We start from the raw sequence: 16,398 nt of genomic DNA on the forward strand, positions 1-16,398 counted from the left end.
TATCTACTCATGCATGTACCTCGTGATTGTGTTGAGAAATTGTCTTTTGCTGCTAAAATTAAAGAGCGTAGGCTTATGAAGACTGGTTAACAAAAGTTCGCAGAAAGGTATTACTCCCTATGACCCTATGAGCAGGTAAAAACAAACCATCTGCAGGTCCATGAGATATATCTGACACAACATATATGGAAGAACCTACGTCCCAAATTAGGTGTACTATAACATTACCCTCTAGCATCGATCCACTGAGTAAACTCAAGAACATGAGCCATGTGAGTGAGCCATGTGAGTGATGTTAACATCAAGTGCGTGGAGAGAGTGGACTTGAAAGAATTCAAACATTTGGATATATAGTTTCAGAGAGGGTGGAAGAACTGGAACAACAAATAGCCAGCAAGAAAGGAAAATTCTACAGCGCCCGTTTAACCCCAGCACATGCCTCTGACAGCTCTGAAAACGAAGAAAAAATACTCTGTACAGGAAGGAGGGCTAAACGGGCCTCGCGGCGTCCACTTGAGTGCTGTTTACGTTCTTAGCGCCACTCCATAAAGGGCAAATACTGCGTCGAACCTCACACTCCCTCCGTCCATCATCGTCATATTAAGTAACTCAAATTTACCCAAATATAGATGTATTTATGCCTAAAAAGCGTCTAGATACATGTAATACAAAGTCATTTAATATGGCACGTATGGAGGGCAAATACTTCATTTGACTCTGTTCTTTCCTTCAAATTGAAAAGGCATCACAACTGCTAGGTTCGTCAAAAAAGAAAAAAATTACTACCTTGAACTACGATGGTATTCTGATCCCTAAGCCTTGTCGTTCAACCTCATATATTCAATCTCACACACAATGTTCCAACCACTGAAACTGCACATTGCATCATGTTGTTCTTGCATTCATGCCTGCAGGCCAGCTTCCTATGCATCATATTTGCAGATGTTCTCAAATCCCAAGTACTCGTGTTGGGTGATCTTGTGAATCATGTTAGAGGTGCCGACTCCGCCTGCAGATATCAGAGCTTGTGTTGGGCATGAAACCACGTGCCACAGATTGTTTGAAGTAAGATGAGGAAAACAAATACCTAGAGAAAGTGCGCTGATGAAGATCATGAAGGACAATACGAAGATGATAAGCGATGCACGCCCTAACCAACTGATCATCTTCCTTACAACTCCCTGGCCAACAATTGCAGCGAGAAATGCCACTATGGTGAAGAAGGCAGCTAAAAAAATTCAGACATAAAAAATGATCAGTACATGCTTATCATGGAAAGAATAGCTAGCGAAACAGAGATAGTACCATACGGTACAGGGAACCGCTTCAAGAGGTAATATTCTACGACAGACATGGAGGCCGAGAACATCATAGCAAAGGTTGATGTAGCACTTGAGACCTGCGGAGTTTATGGGAATGCAAACAAGTCGAATATGTGAGAAACTAGCAGGTGTGCCCGCGCGTTGCTACGGGTCAACAAAATCACAAACTATTTATTTTTATTTTCCGTGCAGGCAACTCATGGCGCCGTCGAGGTCGGCATGCGGGTGTGGTGGCGTCGGTTGTAAGACGGAGTAAGAGAAATCGGAAAAAAAACTGGAGGAAAAGAAAATAACGGGCAGTGGCATATTGATTGTAATTTTAACTGGAGGAAAAGAAAATAACGGACAGGGGCATATTGGTTGTAATTTTAACGAAGTTAACCTACGGCGGCGACCGTACCATCACCACCAACTCCAATTTAATATATTGGTATAGATAGACGACAGGCATAATAAACAAAAACTAGAATCGGTGTCCAATCAAAAAGTGAGACGCCATGAGTGAAATGCAATGATGAACAAAGAATACTTTACCTGCGGAGGGACACCAAGCTCCAAGAAGAGGGGCCCCATGATGATACCCCCACCAACGCCAAGCAGACCGCCCATGCTGCCAGCAGTGAGGCCCAAGGAGCAGTACACAAATAACTGATAAGCTTTCAGGCTGGTCTGATTATTTGCCTTTGATGATATCACCCTCTTCCCCTGCGCCAAACCTACTGCTTGGTACATGGTTACCCCAACTGACACCGGGATCTGGTAATGTATAACAAATGGTGTTACTATAACATGGGTCTCACCGGATGATGGTAATATGAAGAAGTGATATGTCGAATTGCAATTCAGTTGTTAAGAGATGGCATCAAGACGTATGTTCCCGTTGCTGTAAAAATACAAATTGATAGAAACTGAACACACACAGAGAATAGCGTATGCAAACTTAGGAGAAGTAGTTAAGAATAATGATATATGTTCGGCCAGTTCAGTCATAAAAATTTCCTTAAATCCCAGAACCATCTCAAATCACAACTATGAACTATATATACGATACATTCAGTACGATTTTTTTATAGTGCTCTCATACCATGTCAACTTTAGAGAGACACCAATGATTTTCATCTATTTTCATATAGTATGTAAAAGATAAAACATGGATCAACCCTAGTAATACCGTCATACTTCTAGGTACCTGCACTTACATATTCGGATATCACACCCGTACACAATCGGGTGATGTCCTCATCCATCCAGGTGCAATTCTTATACATTTGGGCACCTAGCTACCATCCTCACTACCCTTGACAAAAGTATGGATGGATACGGTGCAAAAGGAAGTAAAGTACCTGGAGTATATTTAAAACCCAATACCATGTGGAGCAAGTTGCCACGTAGTCCTGCATGAAAGAATCAACATGAGACGTATGTTATTGTTTGTGTTATAATTTCTCGGGATGTCACCATGTAATTCTATTAATATCATGATTTTGGGGGTTCTAAAAAACTATGATCTAAAACCAAGGACTAGAAAATTTCTCTTTAACTAAATCATTATTATGTTACTATACTAATTACTTGCTCTGTAAAACATCTTACATTCATCGGACAACTCTAGTAGAAGACATCCATCTAGTGAAGCTGAATTATAAAGCATCAGATTTGAACTGGGAAATAAATAAATATCACCTATGTTTGGCAAACAACATGTCGCAAAGTACTACCCTTCTTACTTTTTTCTTCTTCATCCGATTAAAAAAATAGCCGAAGCGATTTCCAGCCACTCATTTCTCTTTCTGTAACTCTTACTAACCAATTTGTGCACCCCAATCAGTTTTAAATTCCGATTTACCAGTCTCATTGCTAGGGCGTTACACATTGCCAATGCCTCTCACTGATTTTCAAGGTTTTACTGCTAACAATGGTTGAGATACATTAATGTTGCAGAGACTCAACACACGATACTAAGATCAAGGACGCGCGTGGTTGGCCCACATCTCTCGATTTGAATGAACTACTCTCTCCGTCCCATATTAATTGTCGAAATATTACATGTATCTAGATGCTTTTCAGGCACAGATACATCCATATTTGAACAAATTTGAGACAACTAATATTGGACGGAGGGAGTACATGGATTTCTCAGTAGCTTCAGTTGGTTATTCAATACTCTTATGGATAGGATATGGAAAACTAAACACATAAGTGTGGAGCATCATGTTATAAAAAGGAATACCGAAATGAAAAGTTAAGTTCACATATCTAAACAAAGCAACTGATTGGGAGTTATCCTCCTTTTCGAAAAAAAAACAAAGCAACTGATTATTGAAAACATAAAGTATACTAGGTCGACATCTTTTCTTGATTTCTCACCTTGGTGATTTGAAGCACAAGGAATGCTATCCAAACAAAGGCAAGAAGGCCAAACTCCTTCCAATATATGTTCTTCCAAATAGATACCTACATCACCAATATTTGAACCGATATAATCTTACACAAGGTACTTAATATGACTGCTGCTAAGGAGAGGGAATATTGTTCATGATTTTTAGTTCACCGCTTCATCTGACGGGGCTTTTGAAGCTGCATCATCTGCTCCTGAGGGCGGCAGTGTATACTCCCATTGTTCACCTAGTAGATCAAGAAAATATGAGCAACAATTATCTGCATTTGGGGAATGAAGAGCAACAGGTTTATGGATGTTACTGGTTTGCTCTAACTGTTTTGTTGCCTCCTGGAATAAGCAACCAAATTGAGGAGTCTATCAGCATCATTAATGGAATTAATGTAAAATAAAAATGTAAAAAATAAGTAGCAACAAAAGTATTACCCTTTTAGTTAACGTCTCTTTCTTCCAAGTTTCAACACCCTTCAGAAAAGCTTTAGTCGAAGTAACTGCCATTTAAGTTGGAAATGCATTCCGAAGTCAGCTACAAGATATAAAGGATAAACCTTTTGTTGCAGTTTCAGGGGAAGTCTAAGAACCTAGAAAGAGGCTGATCAAGAGCACCGTGACAAGCCAGTCAGGGAATATCACATTACAAATAACCCCAATGCTGACCCCCAACATGAGCATGGGCTGTATGAGCAGGGCTAGATCATAGTCTATCAATGGCATGTCCAGACTTGGGTGTTTTAACTTGAGGTTACAATACACAGTTGACAAAGCAGCTCCCATGATCATGCCTGCATAGAGAGTACACTTCTCAATTATTTAGAGCAATCAAAAATCTAGCAAACCATTCGCATGGTTTTTTTTGGGGATCATTCTCTATTTTCACTTTATTTATGATGCTAAATGTTTGGAATAAATCCAAGCATAAGCAATGGAATATATTTAACGTGTAAATTGCACTTCAACGTAATCCATACTAATGTGAGTGCATAATCCAAGCTGTAAACCATTTAAACATTTCCACTTTCTTTCTGATAGCTTGTCAGCTTGATCAGGCGATGATGCTTGTTTTAGGCATCGTAATCACATTACTGCTTGGACAATTTTGCAGAGAGTCAAATCAAAGAAAACTCGAAGTGGGGCTCAAGGTGCTAGAGAAGGCGTGATTGCTGAATCTTATGTTCTACAGGTTGGTCTATGTTCTGCCAATTTGTTCTGGTTCAACTGCTTTTGTTCTCTCCTAAAAACAATCTTCCTTGCCAGTTATGCTTGCTATATTGTATAGCTAGGTTGGCAACTGGAACCTTATTTTGCGTTTCTTTGCTTTTGGAACTCTCTATTATGTTGGTGGTTTTTCTTTAATTGAAATCAGCTACTGTAAAAGAAAAAGCTAGGAGGCTGGTTGTTTCAGAAAAAAAAAAAAAGACTTCAATATCTACAGTGTGCACATTTTTGAAAAGATGGTAAGGTAAAACTGATAAAGCTTGCGTTGTTGAAACATTGCTAATGTTGGCGGGTTATGAGAACTCTCGACCAGGTTACTTTCTGAACCTAGTTCAAATATGTATTTGTTGATATTGATCGAGTTCCTCATTAGTCGATGTAGTACATTTTTGGCCAGGGCAAAGGGCCTTGTACTGAAGATATTGGAGAAAATGCCTATCACCATGTAAGGATACCATTCATAGTAGGAGTACCTCTCTTTGGACATCAATGGATGGGTTGACCAGAACTACTTCCCCCTCGGGCGACAGCGTCGCTCCAGGAGGGGCTGCGCCGCCACATCCCTCCGCCCTTCCTCATCTAGTCCTCTCCCTCGCCGCCGCCGGGCTAAGCAAGTGCGGTGGCGGTGGCTTGGCTGGCGTTTTGCAGCGGCCGCGGTGGCGCGGGGTAGCGCGGGTTGGCGGCTGCAGCGGTGCCGCGGGTTGGCGGCTGCAGCGGTGGCGCGGTCTCGGGGCGGCGGCTGCTGCACGTGGGCTGCACGTGGGCTGGGATCTTGGCCTGATGCGGGCAGGGCAGTGCGACCAACTATACTTGTACCTGTAGGCCCTGTTCTTTTGCATAGAACGTGAGCAGATCAGCACCGGCCAGACCAGGCGTGACGTGCTCGGGAGGAGTACGACGGACCTCATTCCGACCGCAGAAATCAGCAAACACCCACACATATATACTGCTCCCTCCTATTGTCTCAAATTTGTTAAAATTTAGATGTATAGATGCATTCAAATTTAGTCAAAGTTGAGACATCTTTTGTTGGATGGAAAGAGTACATCAAGATCGGCGTTTTACATTTCGAAGTGGCCTGAACCTTGTTAAAAATGACCGCGTTTTTGTGATTGATAAGGACGTTTCCTTCGTTTTAACACCTCATCACCGAACCTAAAAGAGGGTGTTCACATCCCCGGTGTTCGCGTTCTGACAAGCGGTCTCAGACTTTATGTTTGCTATCTCCATCCTTTTCTAATCACATTTGTGATCGAAAGTTTGATAAATTTTGAGTTGCTCTCTGGATATGAGAGATAGAGAGAGAGTAGTTCTTTCATGTAAATTGCTTTTGAATAGTTGATATTAAATTACTTCCTCCGTTCAACGAAGTATGTCTCAACTTTGACTAAATTTAAATGCATCTATACACTAAGTCATGTCTAGATATATCCAAATTTTGACAAACTTAAGACATCTTTTGTTGGACGGAGGGAGTAGGATTTTCTATTATTTCATAATTGGGACAATTCTTTATTGATATCCTATAGTGGTTTATTAAATATCCGTCACTTGCAATTAAACTACTCCCTCTGACACATATTACTTGTCTCTGTGCTTAAAAAACGTCTAAATACATGTAATATTTCGACAAGTAATATGGATCAGAGGGAGTATAATAGTTTTTTCCAGCCTGTCGTGTGCCCAGACTTTGACGGTGCGCTAGCTCCGCCTTTGTATATACATTGTGGCCATCCGTGGTTGATTTTTTGAACCGTCTGTGACGAGGGTTTTCGCATTTATAAAGAAAGAGACTAGCTAGTAAAAAATGTCATAATTTCAAATAAAAATAACAAGAATAAATATACTTTCCTTCTTAAAGATTACCATCAAATTGTACGGAAGAATTAAAATAAATTGAAACCTCACATTTTGAAATCGCCGCCGATGATTTTGTATCAAAACCAATGATCAAGGTTAGCATGGGCACGAAGATCCCACCGCCACCCACCCCGCCAATGCTGCCAAACGCTGCCCCAAAGAATACGATGAATGACCCCAGCAAAACACGCCATCCAACTTTCATGGGCTACGTAAACAAAAACCATCAGAGTCAACACAAGAAAGGTTACTCGCGAAAAAAAGAAGAAATGTTACGTATATAATTTTAACCAGCCTACTCTCTTCGTCAAGTATCAAGTGCCGTAACTTTGTCTAAAGACGCATGTATCTAGACACGTTTTAGATATAGATACATACGTGTGTGTCTACATCCACAATCTGGCGACACATAATATTATACCGGGAGGAGGAAAATACAACATAATTAAACTCTTGTGTGATAAATCAGTACCAGCTAAACACGTACACATGAACACACTTGAAAATACAGTTAGAAATTTAAGAAAAAACATGAGGCTTTTGAATAAGTTTTTATGATTAATTACCGGCCAAACGTGGTGGTAAGTTGTCCTGCCTAAGCTGGTGACATTGCGCAGGGAGCTCCTTCCCTCCGGCGCCGTAACGGTACCAGCGAGCAAGTGGCCCCTGTCGTCGGCGGCGACGGTGGCAACGACGGTGTAGGCTATGGCCAGGGCCGCGACGGCGTGCCATTTCCTTCCCATTTCTGGCCGCCTCGGAAATAATCCAAAGGCTGGCGAAGGTGCAATACTTGACCGACCTCTACGAAAAGGAAGCAAACTTAGCACCTCAACTGCTGCTTTGGAGCTAGCGTGAAAGACCACAGACAGCGCTATGGAGTTCGACGGATATTTTCTCAGAACCGTTGCTTGTGAGAAGGAGCTGGGCTCAAAGCGGTTTTAAGTAGATGCGACTCTAGAGTATGGGACATGCGCGGGGTTGCACGAACTCCGGAAAGAAAAAGGGTAGGATTTTTATCAGCAGCAATTATTGAGATTTTATCATTACCAAGTCTCTTTTTTTTGCGAAAATATCATTACCAGGTCGATACAAATTAATTGCCAGACAAGATATCAGGACAACGTGCTGGAAAGCCTGGGATACACACGTCTTCCAGCTAATTAAATGCGGGATCAGTGGGAACGCAAATTTGGCCATTCATGGGTCACCATGTCGCATGATCTTACATAATGCTGAAGAATTCTGCTATTTGGTACGCGACTGTTTTTTAGTTGCCCAGCAATCAAACATTATCACCTCCAAGGCTCCAAGCATTGTAATGCATATATTTGTAAGTGGTAATTAATATATGTGTTATCCAAAATAAAATAACAAGTGTTGAAAATATAATAAAACAATAACGTTATAGTTAGTGCAAACTTAAATTAAAAGATTTACAAGATCATTGGGAGCAAGTGGCATTTTTTTTCATATCTAAAAATCACAACATTTCAGGCGTATCTATTTTAGCAGCAGCATCGCCTGCCAGCTCATCGCAACTAGGGCTAGACATTTAGCTCGACACTCGTCAATTAAATTAGCTCGTTACTTGACTCGCCTCGGCTCGAACTCGAGCCTGATTGCAAGTTTGTTACCGAGCTTAATGAGTTTAACGAGCTAACTCGTGAATTATATGAGTTGAGCCGAGTTTGGTTTTTATCTCGTTATTATAACGAGACAAGTTAGCTCGGTGTCGGCTTGTTATCTAGCCCTAGGTATCATCGTGAGACGACGAACCACTTTTAAGAAAAAAACCTTCTGTCTAGACTACCGCCGCGTTTTATCTAGAGGTTTTTTACGGTGCCTTTTGATACTAGAGAAAGAAAGGAGTAGTGCAACGTTAATTAGCAGGGACAGTATAGACTTTTCCTCGTGGAACCTTTTTTTCCCTTCAAAACACTGTAGCCCAACCGGACCAAGCCCATAGGCCCAAAACAGCCGATTCACATGAAAATAGATCGATAGCATCGTCGTGGGAAAAAGAACACTGTAGCCCGACCGGGCCAGGCCCACCGGCGCTGCCTCGTCCGTTGATGTCACCACCGCCACCGGCGTCGCCCCGTCCCGTCGACGTCACCTCCCCTTCTTCCTCTGCAGGAGATTATCAGTCTTGGGGTCCTGATTTTCACCTATATCATAAGGAGAATGCGAGACAGGGGATGAGGAGATTCAGTGTCGGGGGGTTTCTCAAGCGGAGACTTAGTAACAGCACCAGGGTGGGAAGCCTTGAGTCCAAGGTCGAGGAGGAAGCGGATCGAGGGGAGGCCGGCCCAAAGCCAGCCGGCAGCGGAAGAAACGACGGTGGCGATGGATTGTAGGACGAGGTTGCAAAGAGGATTTTGGTGTTCTCTAGAAAGGAAGGAGCAAGAAGCGGCATACCACTGAACCAGCCGGAAGCACGGCCAATTTCCAATTCAATTCGAGCTTCTGTCAGGCGCTGTGCGGCTTGTTAGAGCAAGTTATTAGGCTTTCACCGTGGAGACGTCGCTTTGATGAAGAAGCCGCATTTTTAGCGTCGAGAGGATGATGATTGAGGGGCGACGAGAGGATGAGGATGAGGTTTCCGTTCGATATGGGCCTGGGCCAAAAATTCTTGTTTCTTTTTCTTTTCTTTTTTACCTGCGGAAATTTTTTCGGGACAAATTTTTCATTAGAAGAAACTTCTACTCAGTTTTGATAGTCTGAAGGCACAATTTCTTGAGAGCTTATTTTTTAAGCTGCAGCTTCTCGTAGTGCAACCGGAGAAACTGTCCAGACCAAATTCTAAGGCTTCTCCACCCGCATCTTGTGAAAATACCACAGAGGCACACCGTATTTCCGGCTGGATTGCCACCGCCTCCCGTCCCGCAGGAAAAAACTATTCGCTCGCTCACCCCCGACCTTAGACCCGATCCTTCTCCGCTCGCTCCTGGTCCCAGCGCCGCCGCCGCCCCCGCCCCTGCGGCCCTGCCCTCCTCCCACATCTCTCTCGTGGCCGTTGGCCCGTTGCCCCTCCCTCCGCCGGCCGCCATCCTTCCCATCCCCTCCGTTAGCGCCGCCCTCCCCCACTCCCGGATTTGTCATCGCCACCCCCATTCCCGGATTCGCCGCCCTCCCCCGGTCGAGCTCCAAGATCGCATCTCCATGGACGTCCTCTAGTGAAAATCTGCTACCGGCATGGAGCTTGCCCTGCTCCTACCAAGCTCTGCTGCCAACGAGCGTGGCCCTTGCCCTCCTCCCGTGAAGCTCTGCAACTAGCAACCAGAAGGAGGGGGAGCAAGCCTCGAGTAGCTCGCCCCTGATGCCGGCCGCCATGAGCGAGATCCATGCAGTGGCACACGCATCCTTTCGTGTGCAGCCCCGTACCAAGCCGCCATCTCCGTCGCCTGAATCTGTATGGATTTGGTGGTGTCTCCCGTCGGCCTCTCAAGATCCTTGTTCGTGCGTGCACGCAAGAACAAAAATTGGATTTGCCTTCTTAATTCTTGTGTTTACTAGTAGTATTTGCAAATCTGGGTTAGCATTAGCTTGAAATTTCTCAAGATCTTGCAACCCCCTGACCTGTATGCATGGTTCTTGATGTTTGCTCAGGATGTCTAGTTCAATTCTTTGTTGGTAATGAAATTGCCGTAGTTGTAATTTTGCATGGACTGATGCATATGTATAAAATTTGATGGATGAACTGATGTTGTAGATGCGAACGTGTGGATATGTTGGTTCTAGTTGTCATCAAATACCTACAAATTTGAGACAGCAGGTTGCATTTCGAGAAGCTGAAAAGAAGCGAATAAAATAGCTTCTGAGGCTTCTTATCGCAGCAGCTTTCCTGAGAAATGCTCGGCTTCCGGAGAAGTTGCAGCCGAAAAGAAAGGGGCCCTAATATGGGTCTACATATCTGATAAAATGGATGGTTCACCTTCCGTTATTTATAATGCACAACGAGGGACCGGTACTATATATCAAAGAGTTTCTTTTCTTTCACACCTCATGCAGTAACGTAAACTTAGCGTCTTAGTCTGATATAAATGTGTGCACCCACTATTGTTGTTTAATTAGTTGAGCAGCCGAAGAAACTACACGAGAGAGCAGCGATGACAGACATCCAAAAAAACTACTCACTCTCATTCTAAATTCTTGATTCAAATTTTCTCAAATATAAATGTATCTGTTCTTAAAAAGTGTTTACATACATGTAATATTTCGACAATAATTTAAGATCGGAGGGAGTATTTATTTATGAGGCAGAAGCTTTGCACGGATAAAATCATGACATAACTTTTCTGAACCAAGTATAAGGACAAGTAGACAACTTTGTAACCTAAAATCAGTTTTAGGGATAGGAGACAGAAGAAATTTGAGAATATTTTTGCCTCTTCTCCGGCAGGTTTCCTATAGTGCATTTCCTATTTGTTTATTTTTCCTATGAACGTGGACCCCAATTTCAGCCTCTACCTTCCTTCTTCCTTTTCTCAACAAGCATGGCTTCCTCTTCATCTCTCCACACGCATCTTCCTCCTCAGATCCAGAGAAAGCAGCACGTCCAGCAGTAGGGGCGGATGACCACGGTGGACGCACAGCCCGTCCGGCCGGGGCAGCGCCGACGCGGAAAAAGGATGCGGCGGCTCTGGTGGCCTTCAGCTACGCCGCAAGGGAGGCCGCCGGGGACCGGGGCGAGACCACCGGAGGCCGCGGCGGAGCTCCTCGAGGGCGCCGGTGGTCGAATTTATGGTGGCGCCCGCCGGCGTCGGGGCAGCGTAGGACGCGTCTCCGGTCTCGATTGGGCCTGGGAGTAAGTTTGAGGGTCATCAGTAGCCACTGGAGCCTCTGGAACTTCATCCTCTGTGGTGGTAGAGTGGTGGTAGTAGGATCCTCCTCTTCACTGGTCATCAAGTTAATGGTTTGATATTGTTGGCTTATGTCCAAGAAAGTATTTAGCACCATAGTATCTATAAAACCCATGTTCTCTGAATTTAACGTCAGGTCTACCAGCATTTTCATTGTCCTTTTTGACTGGAGGAGTTTCTGAAGGTGCTTTGCCTTTGTACTGATAACCACCTTTCTGCTGAGTTGTATAAGTACTGTATTTCTTGTGACTGCTGTAAGCAGTAGCATTAGCTCCCAGTTTCATATCTCTAGCGGTTTCAACAGCATCATATGAAGTCTGAGGCTTGAAAGGTTTCAAATAATGCTTGATTTCACCTCTTAGACCATTAATGAAGCACTTCACATAGTAACCCTCACTGACATGTGGATTCTCCTTCTTATTAAAGGACATACGTTCTTCAAATTTGTCAGAGTATTAAGCTACTGAACTAGTCCCCTGCTTAAGAGTATTAAAGTTCTCAAGCACTTCATAAGAGCTATTGCCAGCAAACCGGCGACACACCACTTGGCAAAACTGCTTCCAAGTGAGGTCTTCATCAAGGATACCAGAATTTCGCAGCCAAACATCAGCTTTGCCAGTAATATAAAGTTGGGCATAGTCAAACTTGACTGCTTCAAGGACATGAACCATTGAGAAATATTTTTCAGTTGTTCTCAACCACTCCTGTGGATTAGTGCCATCAAATCTGGGAAAATCCATCTTGGGAGGTTTGGCAATGGATCTATAAAACTGGGCATCTCTGTAAGAGGAAGGAAAGGGAGGTCCTTGGTGCTGGAAATGGTTGGGCTGGGGCTGAAATTGGTGTGGGTGAGGTGGGAAGTGACTTGGGTGGGATTGAAAAGGATTGGGATGGGGTTGGAAGTGGTTTGGGTGGGATGGGAAATGATTAGGCGGGGGCTGAAAGTGTTGGGATTGCTCACCAAAAAATTGTTGATGAGCATCAAATGGTTGGTGGAATGGTTGGGGAGGTGGATATGGATGGAACGGTTGTTCACCCAAATGGTGTGTATGCATGTCAGTGTGGTGTGGGTGTGGCTGATGGAATTGCTGGGGATTGCCAAATTGAGGAGCCTGCCAATTCTCATCTTGAACTGGACCAGCTTCATAGTAGTGTTGCTGATATTCATGTGGTGCTGGCCGATGCTCCTGGCACTCCTGATAAATCTCAGGCTGGTGTTGAGTAAATGGTTGAGTGGTGTAAACTGGTTGCTCCATCTCCCTTCTCCTCCAGTGAGGGATCTTAGAATGCCATTCTGGGGAAGTATTTGGAGGAGGTGGTGGCTGTGCACGCTCACGAAGGAGAGTCTCCAATCGACCAAGTTGTTCAGTCGTAGCAGTAACTTGTTGTTGAACTACATCAATCTTGGTGTTGAGTTGGTCAGTTCGAGTCCCAACCTGTTCCAGATCCAGCTTAATGGCTGCTACCTCCTGAGCATTCTCCTCCGCCGCCTTTGATCTGGTCATGTCGAGACACAACAGAGCTATGGAATTTTACAGAGAAACTTGTTCTCAAACCCTCACCTGTGTGCCTCCCTGCCGCCGCTGAAAGACACGCCGCCGCCGCACAGAGTTCACCGCCGCCCTAACGTCGCCTCCTTGCGTGTCGTCGCCTCCGCGCCGCCACAAGATTCGCCGCTGCCAATTGATGCCTCTGTACGCCGCCGCCAAGACACAGCGCAACAGAGTGGGATTTTATGAGGAAACCTCAACCACCTGCGCACTGAATCACTTCGCCGCCGATAGATCGATGGCTCTGATACCACTTTGTCAGATCCTAGAAGGATCTAGCCGAATTGAGACGGAATTGCTACAATCGCGAGGGGAATCGAAAGGGGAAAGCTACGTGATACTAACCCTAGCTAAGGAAAATATCTAAAAGATAGCATGTTTGGTCATTTTCTTCTTACTCATCACGGCAACACAACTGCTTAATATAGTTCGACAGAGTTCAGGTAAAAGGACATGTAAAATGACAATAGAGAACGGTAACAGTAAAAGCAAAGAAGGCGAGCGATCTGGAGCGTTGATTGATCTCATTGATTATCCGCCGTCCATCTTCACTTAGCGGCCGAACCGTTATCTAAACTTGACCCCAACAGCGCAAGCGCACAGAAAGAAAATGAACACTGAATCTTCTGAACTTGCGGGTTGTGACAGGGGGACTTCATGAAGGCGAGGGATGGTTGCGGGCGAGGCCAGGAATGGCCACCGGCGGCGGCATGGCCGAGTCGGGGGAGGCAGAGAAAGAATTTACATAATTTTCAAAAAAAAAAATAGAGATTGGGAACGAGACAGGGACCCTACTCGAGAGCATTTTTGCTTCTCAGTAGAAGGTGAAAGTTATTTTAGGAATTGGAGGTTTTTAGGAAACTGCCGGAGATGCTCTATGTACTGCTCAACCCTCTCTTCAGCCAAAACACAAACAGATAGACAGGAAATATATTGAGTAAATTTCAGAAAGCCACACATATCAGGGCAGTCTTCTCACGCAGGCACCACTTTTGTTAATTTTCCTGAAAAACCACACGTTTCCATTCACAATGTAACGACAAGCCCGAAATGATGTGATTAAGCGAGTTGACGGTTTTCCTTACAGGCTGGGCCCACATTCAGATGACACGTCGGACGAACCCTCGGATCTACACACCTACTAGCGCCGCCGCCGTCCGCCACCGATCTAGGGTTCTGGTCGGAATTTGGGTGAGCTGGGGGTGAGAGTAAAAGAGAGCAGGTAGAGTCCACATGTAAGTGTCGAGTACACTGGTCCCACCTGTCATCATTTGAGTCGGCGCCCCACCTGTCATTAGCTATGACCGCCCCCACCTGTCATTAGCGATGATCGTCGCCACCTGTCATGCCGCACCTTGGCCCGCATGTTAAGGAAACAGGACCTGTTAAGCCATGCCCCCTTGCGTTGCATCCTAGCTGCCCCTCACGCCAGAAAACCGCTCTGGCCCCACCTGTCAGGGTTGCACGCGTTCCACCCGTCCGAGTCAAACGGTCAAAGGGGCTTGACCGTTAGCAGGTGTGTCGTGAGGGCATTTGCGAGGAACCGGTGAACGCGAAAGTGTAGAAGTGAGCACAGTAAATCTGAGCAGAGTTAAGGAAGGAGGGACACAGAAATAAAATCCCTTTCTATTAACGGCAATTTTGTATCGTAGCTTTCAACTTTTTTTAAAAACAAAGCATAAAACATAGTGCAGAAGTGTTGATGCTTAGCTAAATATTTTTATTAGGGCCTCTTTGATTATAATCTGTTTCTATGGACTAATTTGCGAACAATTCTAAATTAAGGAAAAAAAATTATGAGGTCCAACATTATGAAAAACTTCTTTGTTTCTATAACAACTATGATTAATACACCCAATCTTTAGAGTAAGGTCCTATATTTTCCATGTGGTGCAAAATCAAACAATTTATGATACACATTTGTGTGTGTTGCATTCCTGTAGAACTCAACATGATATAACTCTCATCTCCCATGTTCTTTTTTCTTCTGAAAGTGACTCTTAATTTTCGTGCAAAAAAAATATGAAACCCTTAAATTCCTAAATTTCATTATTTAGTATGCAACGAATCAAATGACGTCAAGAAATGGTTCCCCCAGTGTTATTTGTAAACCAACACTCGTGAAACTTGTTGTTACGGTCCTCACGTCCGTCACAAGAAAAGTGTGCAGTGTGTTGGGTATTTCCCCAATGTGAGGGAATATAGCTGGAAAATACTTCCTTCAGTCCATAATAAGTGTCTTAGACTTAGTATAAAGTTGTACTATCTTGGTACTAAATCCAAAACACTTATTATGAATCGGAGGGAGATAAATTTTCCAAATGTTTTGATAAACACTTCGAGAAAATGATATTAGCCCCAAGGGACGACTATTGTCAACTGCCTTTTTTGTCTGGGTGTAACACTAAGAAAGTGGTGTGATTCTCTTTTTATTGTAAAATCTGGCATCACAGCGTGCGCGACCCTGTCTCCCATCCAAACTGGAGTAGTATGGAATAGCAGCGCAAGCATTGGTCAATCTTTTTTTTAGTAATACTCCTTTGTGGAATTAGATATAGTTGGGCTAATTAAGAGCCCTACACACATTCTACGTTACTACAGTTGTTGACGACAACTGACAGTGACAAAGGAAACATGTCAATTACAAACTTGTGCATGTACTCCACCCAGCACGGTTCCAACAGGGTTCAAATCCTGGTGCTCACAATATATTCTAGCGATTTCTCCTACGGTCTTTTTCTTAAAAAAAAAACGTGTATCCTGCCGTTTTGGTTGTGCACCCTGTGATTTAGAGAGGTGGTAGTTGTTTACCGGTGTATAAATACTCCCAAATGGGGCCTTGCTATGTTTTGCTTGCAACAATGAAAAAACAAAAGAAGAAGAAGAAAAGGTACGCTCTACTAATCCAAACATCTGTGCTAGTCTAAAACACAATCCAATGCCAAAATAAAGTTCAAAATTTGGATCCAACGCCAAGGAATTCTGAAACCCAATCTGATACCAAGAGAGAACCCGCACTAAAGAAATTTCGGAAGCACGATCCAATGCTGAATAAATGTTTGGGACGTGTAGTCACGTTTTCCACACTAGAGAACTACACCCAGCAGCTAACATGAAGTCAGCCAGCCCTATCTCCCTTTCGCGCGTTCTCCTCAAATTGATAAATCGGTGGTTGCCACAGCCATCATCCG

General features: G+C 43.9%; 1 protein-coding gene across 3 annotated transcripts; it reads right to left on the reverse strand.

The window, feature by feature from the left end:
• Nucleotides 1-614: 614 nt before the first annotated feature.
• On the reverse strand, nucleotides 615-7,672 carry LOC100846525 (sulfite exporter TauE/SafE family protein 3). 3 transcript variants are annotated; one of them, XM_003574365.4, is made up of 12 exons: nucleotides 7,362-7,668; nucleotides 6,844-7,003; nucleotides 4,302-4,502; nucleotides 4,147-4,211; nucleotides 4,023-4,050; nucleotides 3,874-3,947; nucleotides 3,690-3,776; nucleotides 2,666-2,716; nucleotides 1,857-2,078; nucleotides 1,306-1,399; nucleotides 1,088-1,228; nucleotides 615-1,009 (listed from the first exon to the last, which is right to left on the reverse strand). In XM_003574365.4, the coding sequence occupies exons 1-12, from the start codon at nucleotides 7,536-7,538 to the stop codon at nucleotides 924-926; spliced, it is 1,386 nt and encodes a 461-aa protein (XP_003574413.1). In that variant the 5' UTR covers nucleotides 7,539-7,668; the 3' UTR covers nucleotides 615-923. The 3 variants fall into 3 exon arrangements, with proteins under 3 accessions (XP_003574413.1, XP_024316221.1, XP_010235081.1); XM_024460453.1 differs by having other exon boundaries at nucleotides 3,874-4,050; nucleotides 7,362-7,672; XM_010236779.3 differs by lacking the exons at nucleotides 6,844-7,003; nucleotides 7,362-7,668 and adding an exon at nucleotides 5,409-5,725 and having other exon boundaries at nucleotides 3,874-4,050.
• Nucleotides 7,673-16,398: the final 8,726 nt, after the last annotated feature.

This window comes from Brachypodium distachyon, chromosome 3, assembly GCF_000005505.3.
Source record: "Brachypodium distachyon strain Bd21 chromosome 3, Brachypodium_distachyon_v3.0, whole genome shotgun sequence".
In the NCBI taxonomy this organism is placed as follows: domain Eukaryota; kingdom Viridiplantae; phylum Streptophyta; class Magnoliopsida; order Poales; family Poaceae; genus Brachypodium; species Brachypodium distachyon.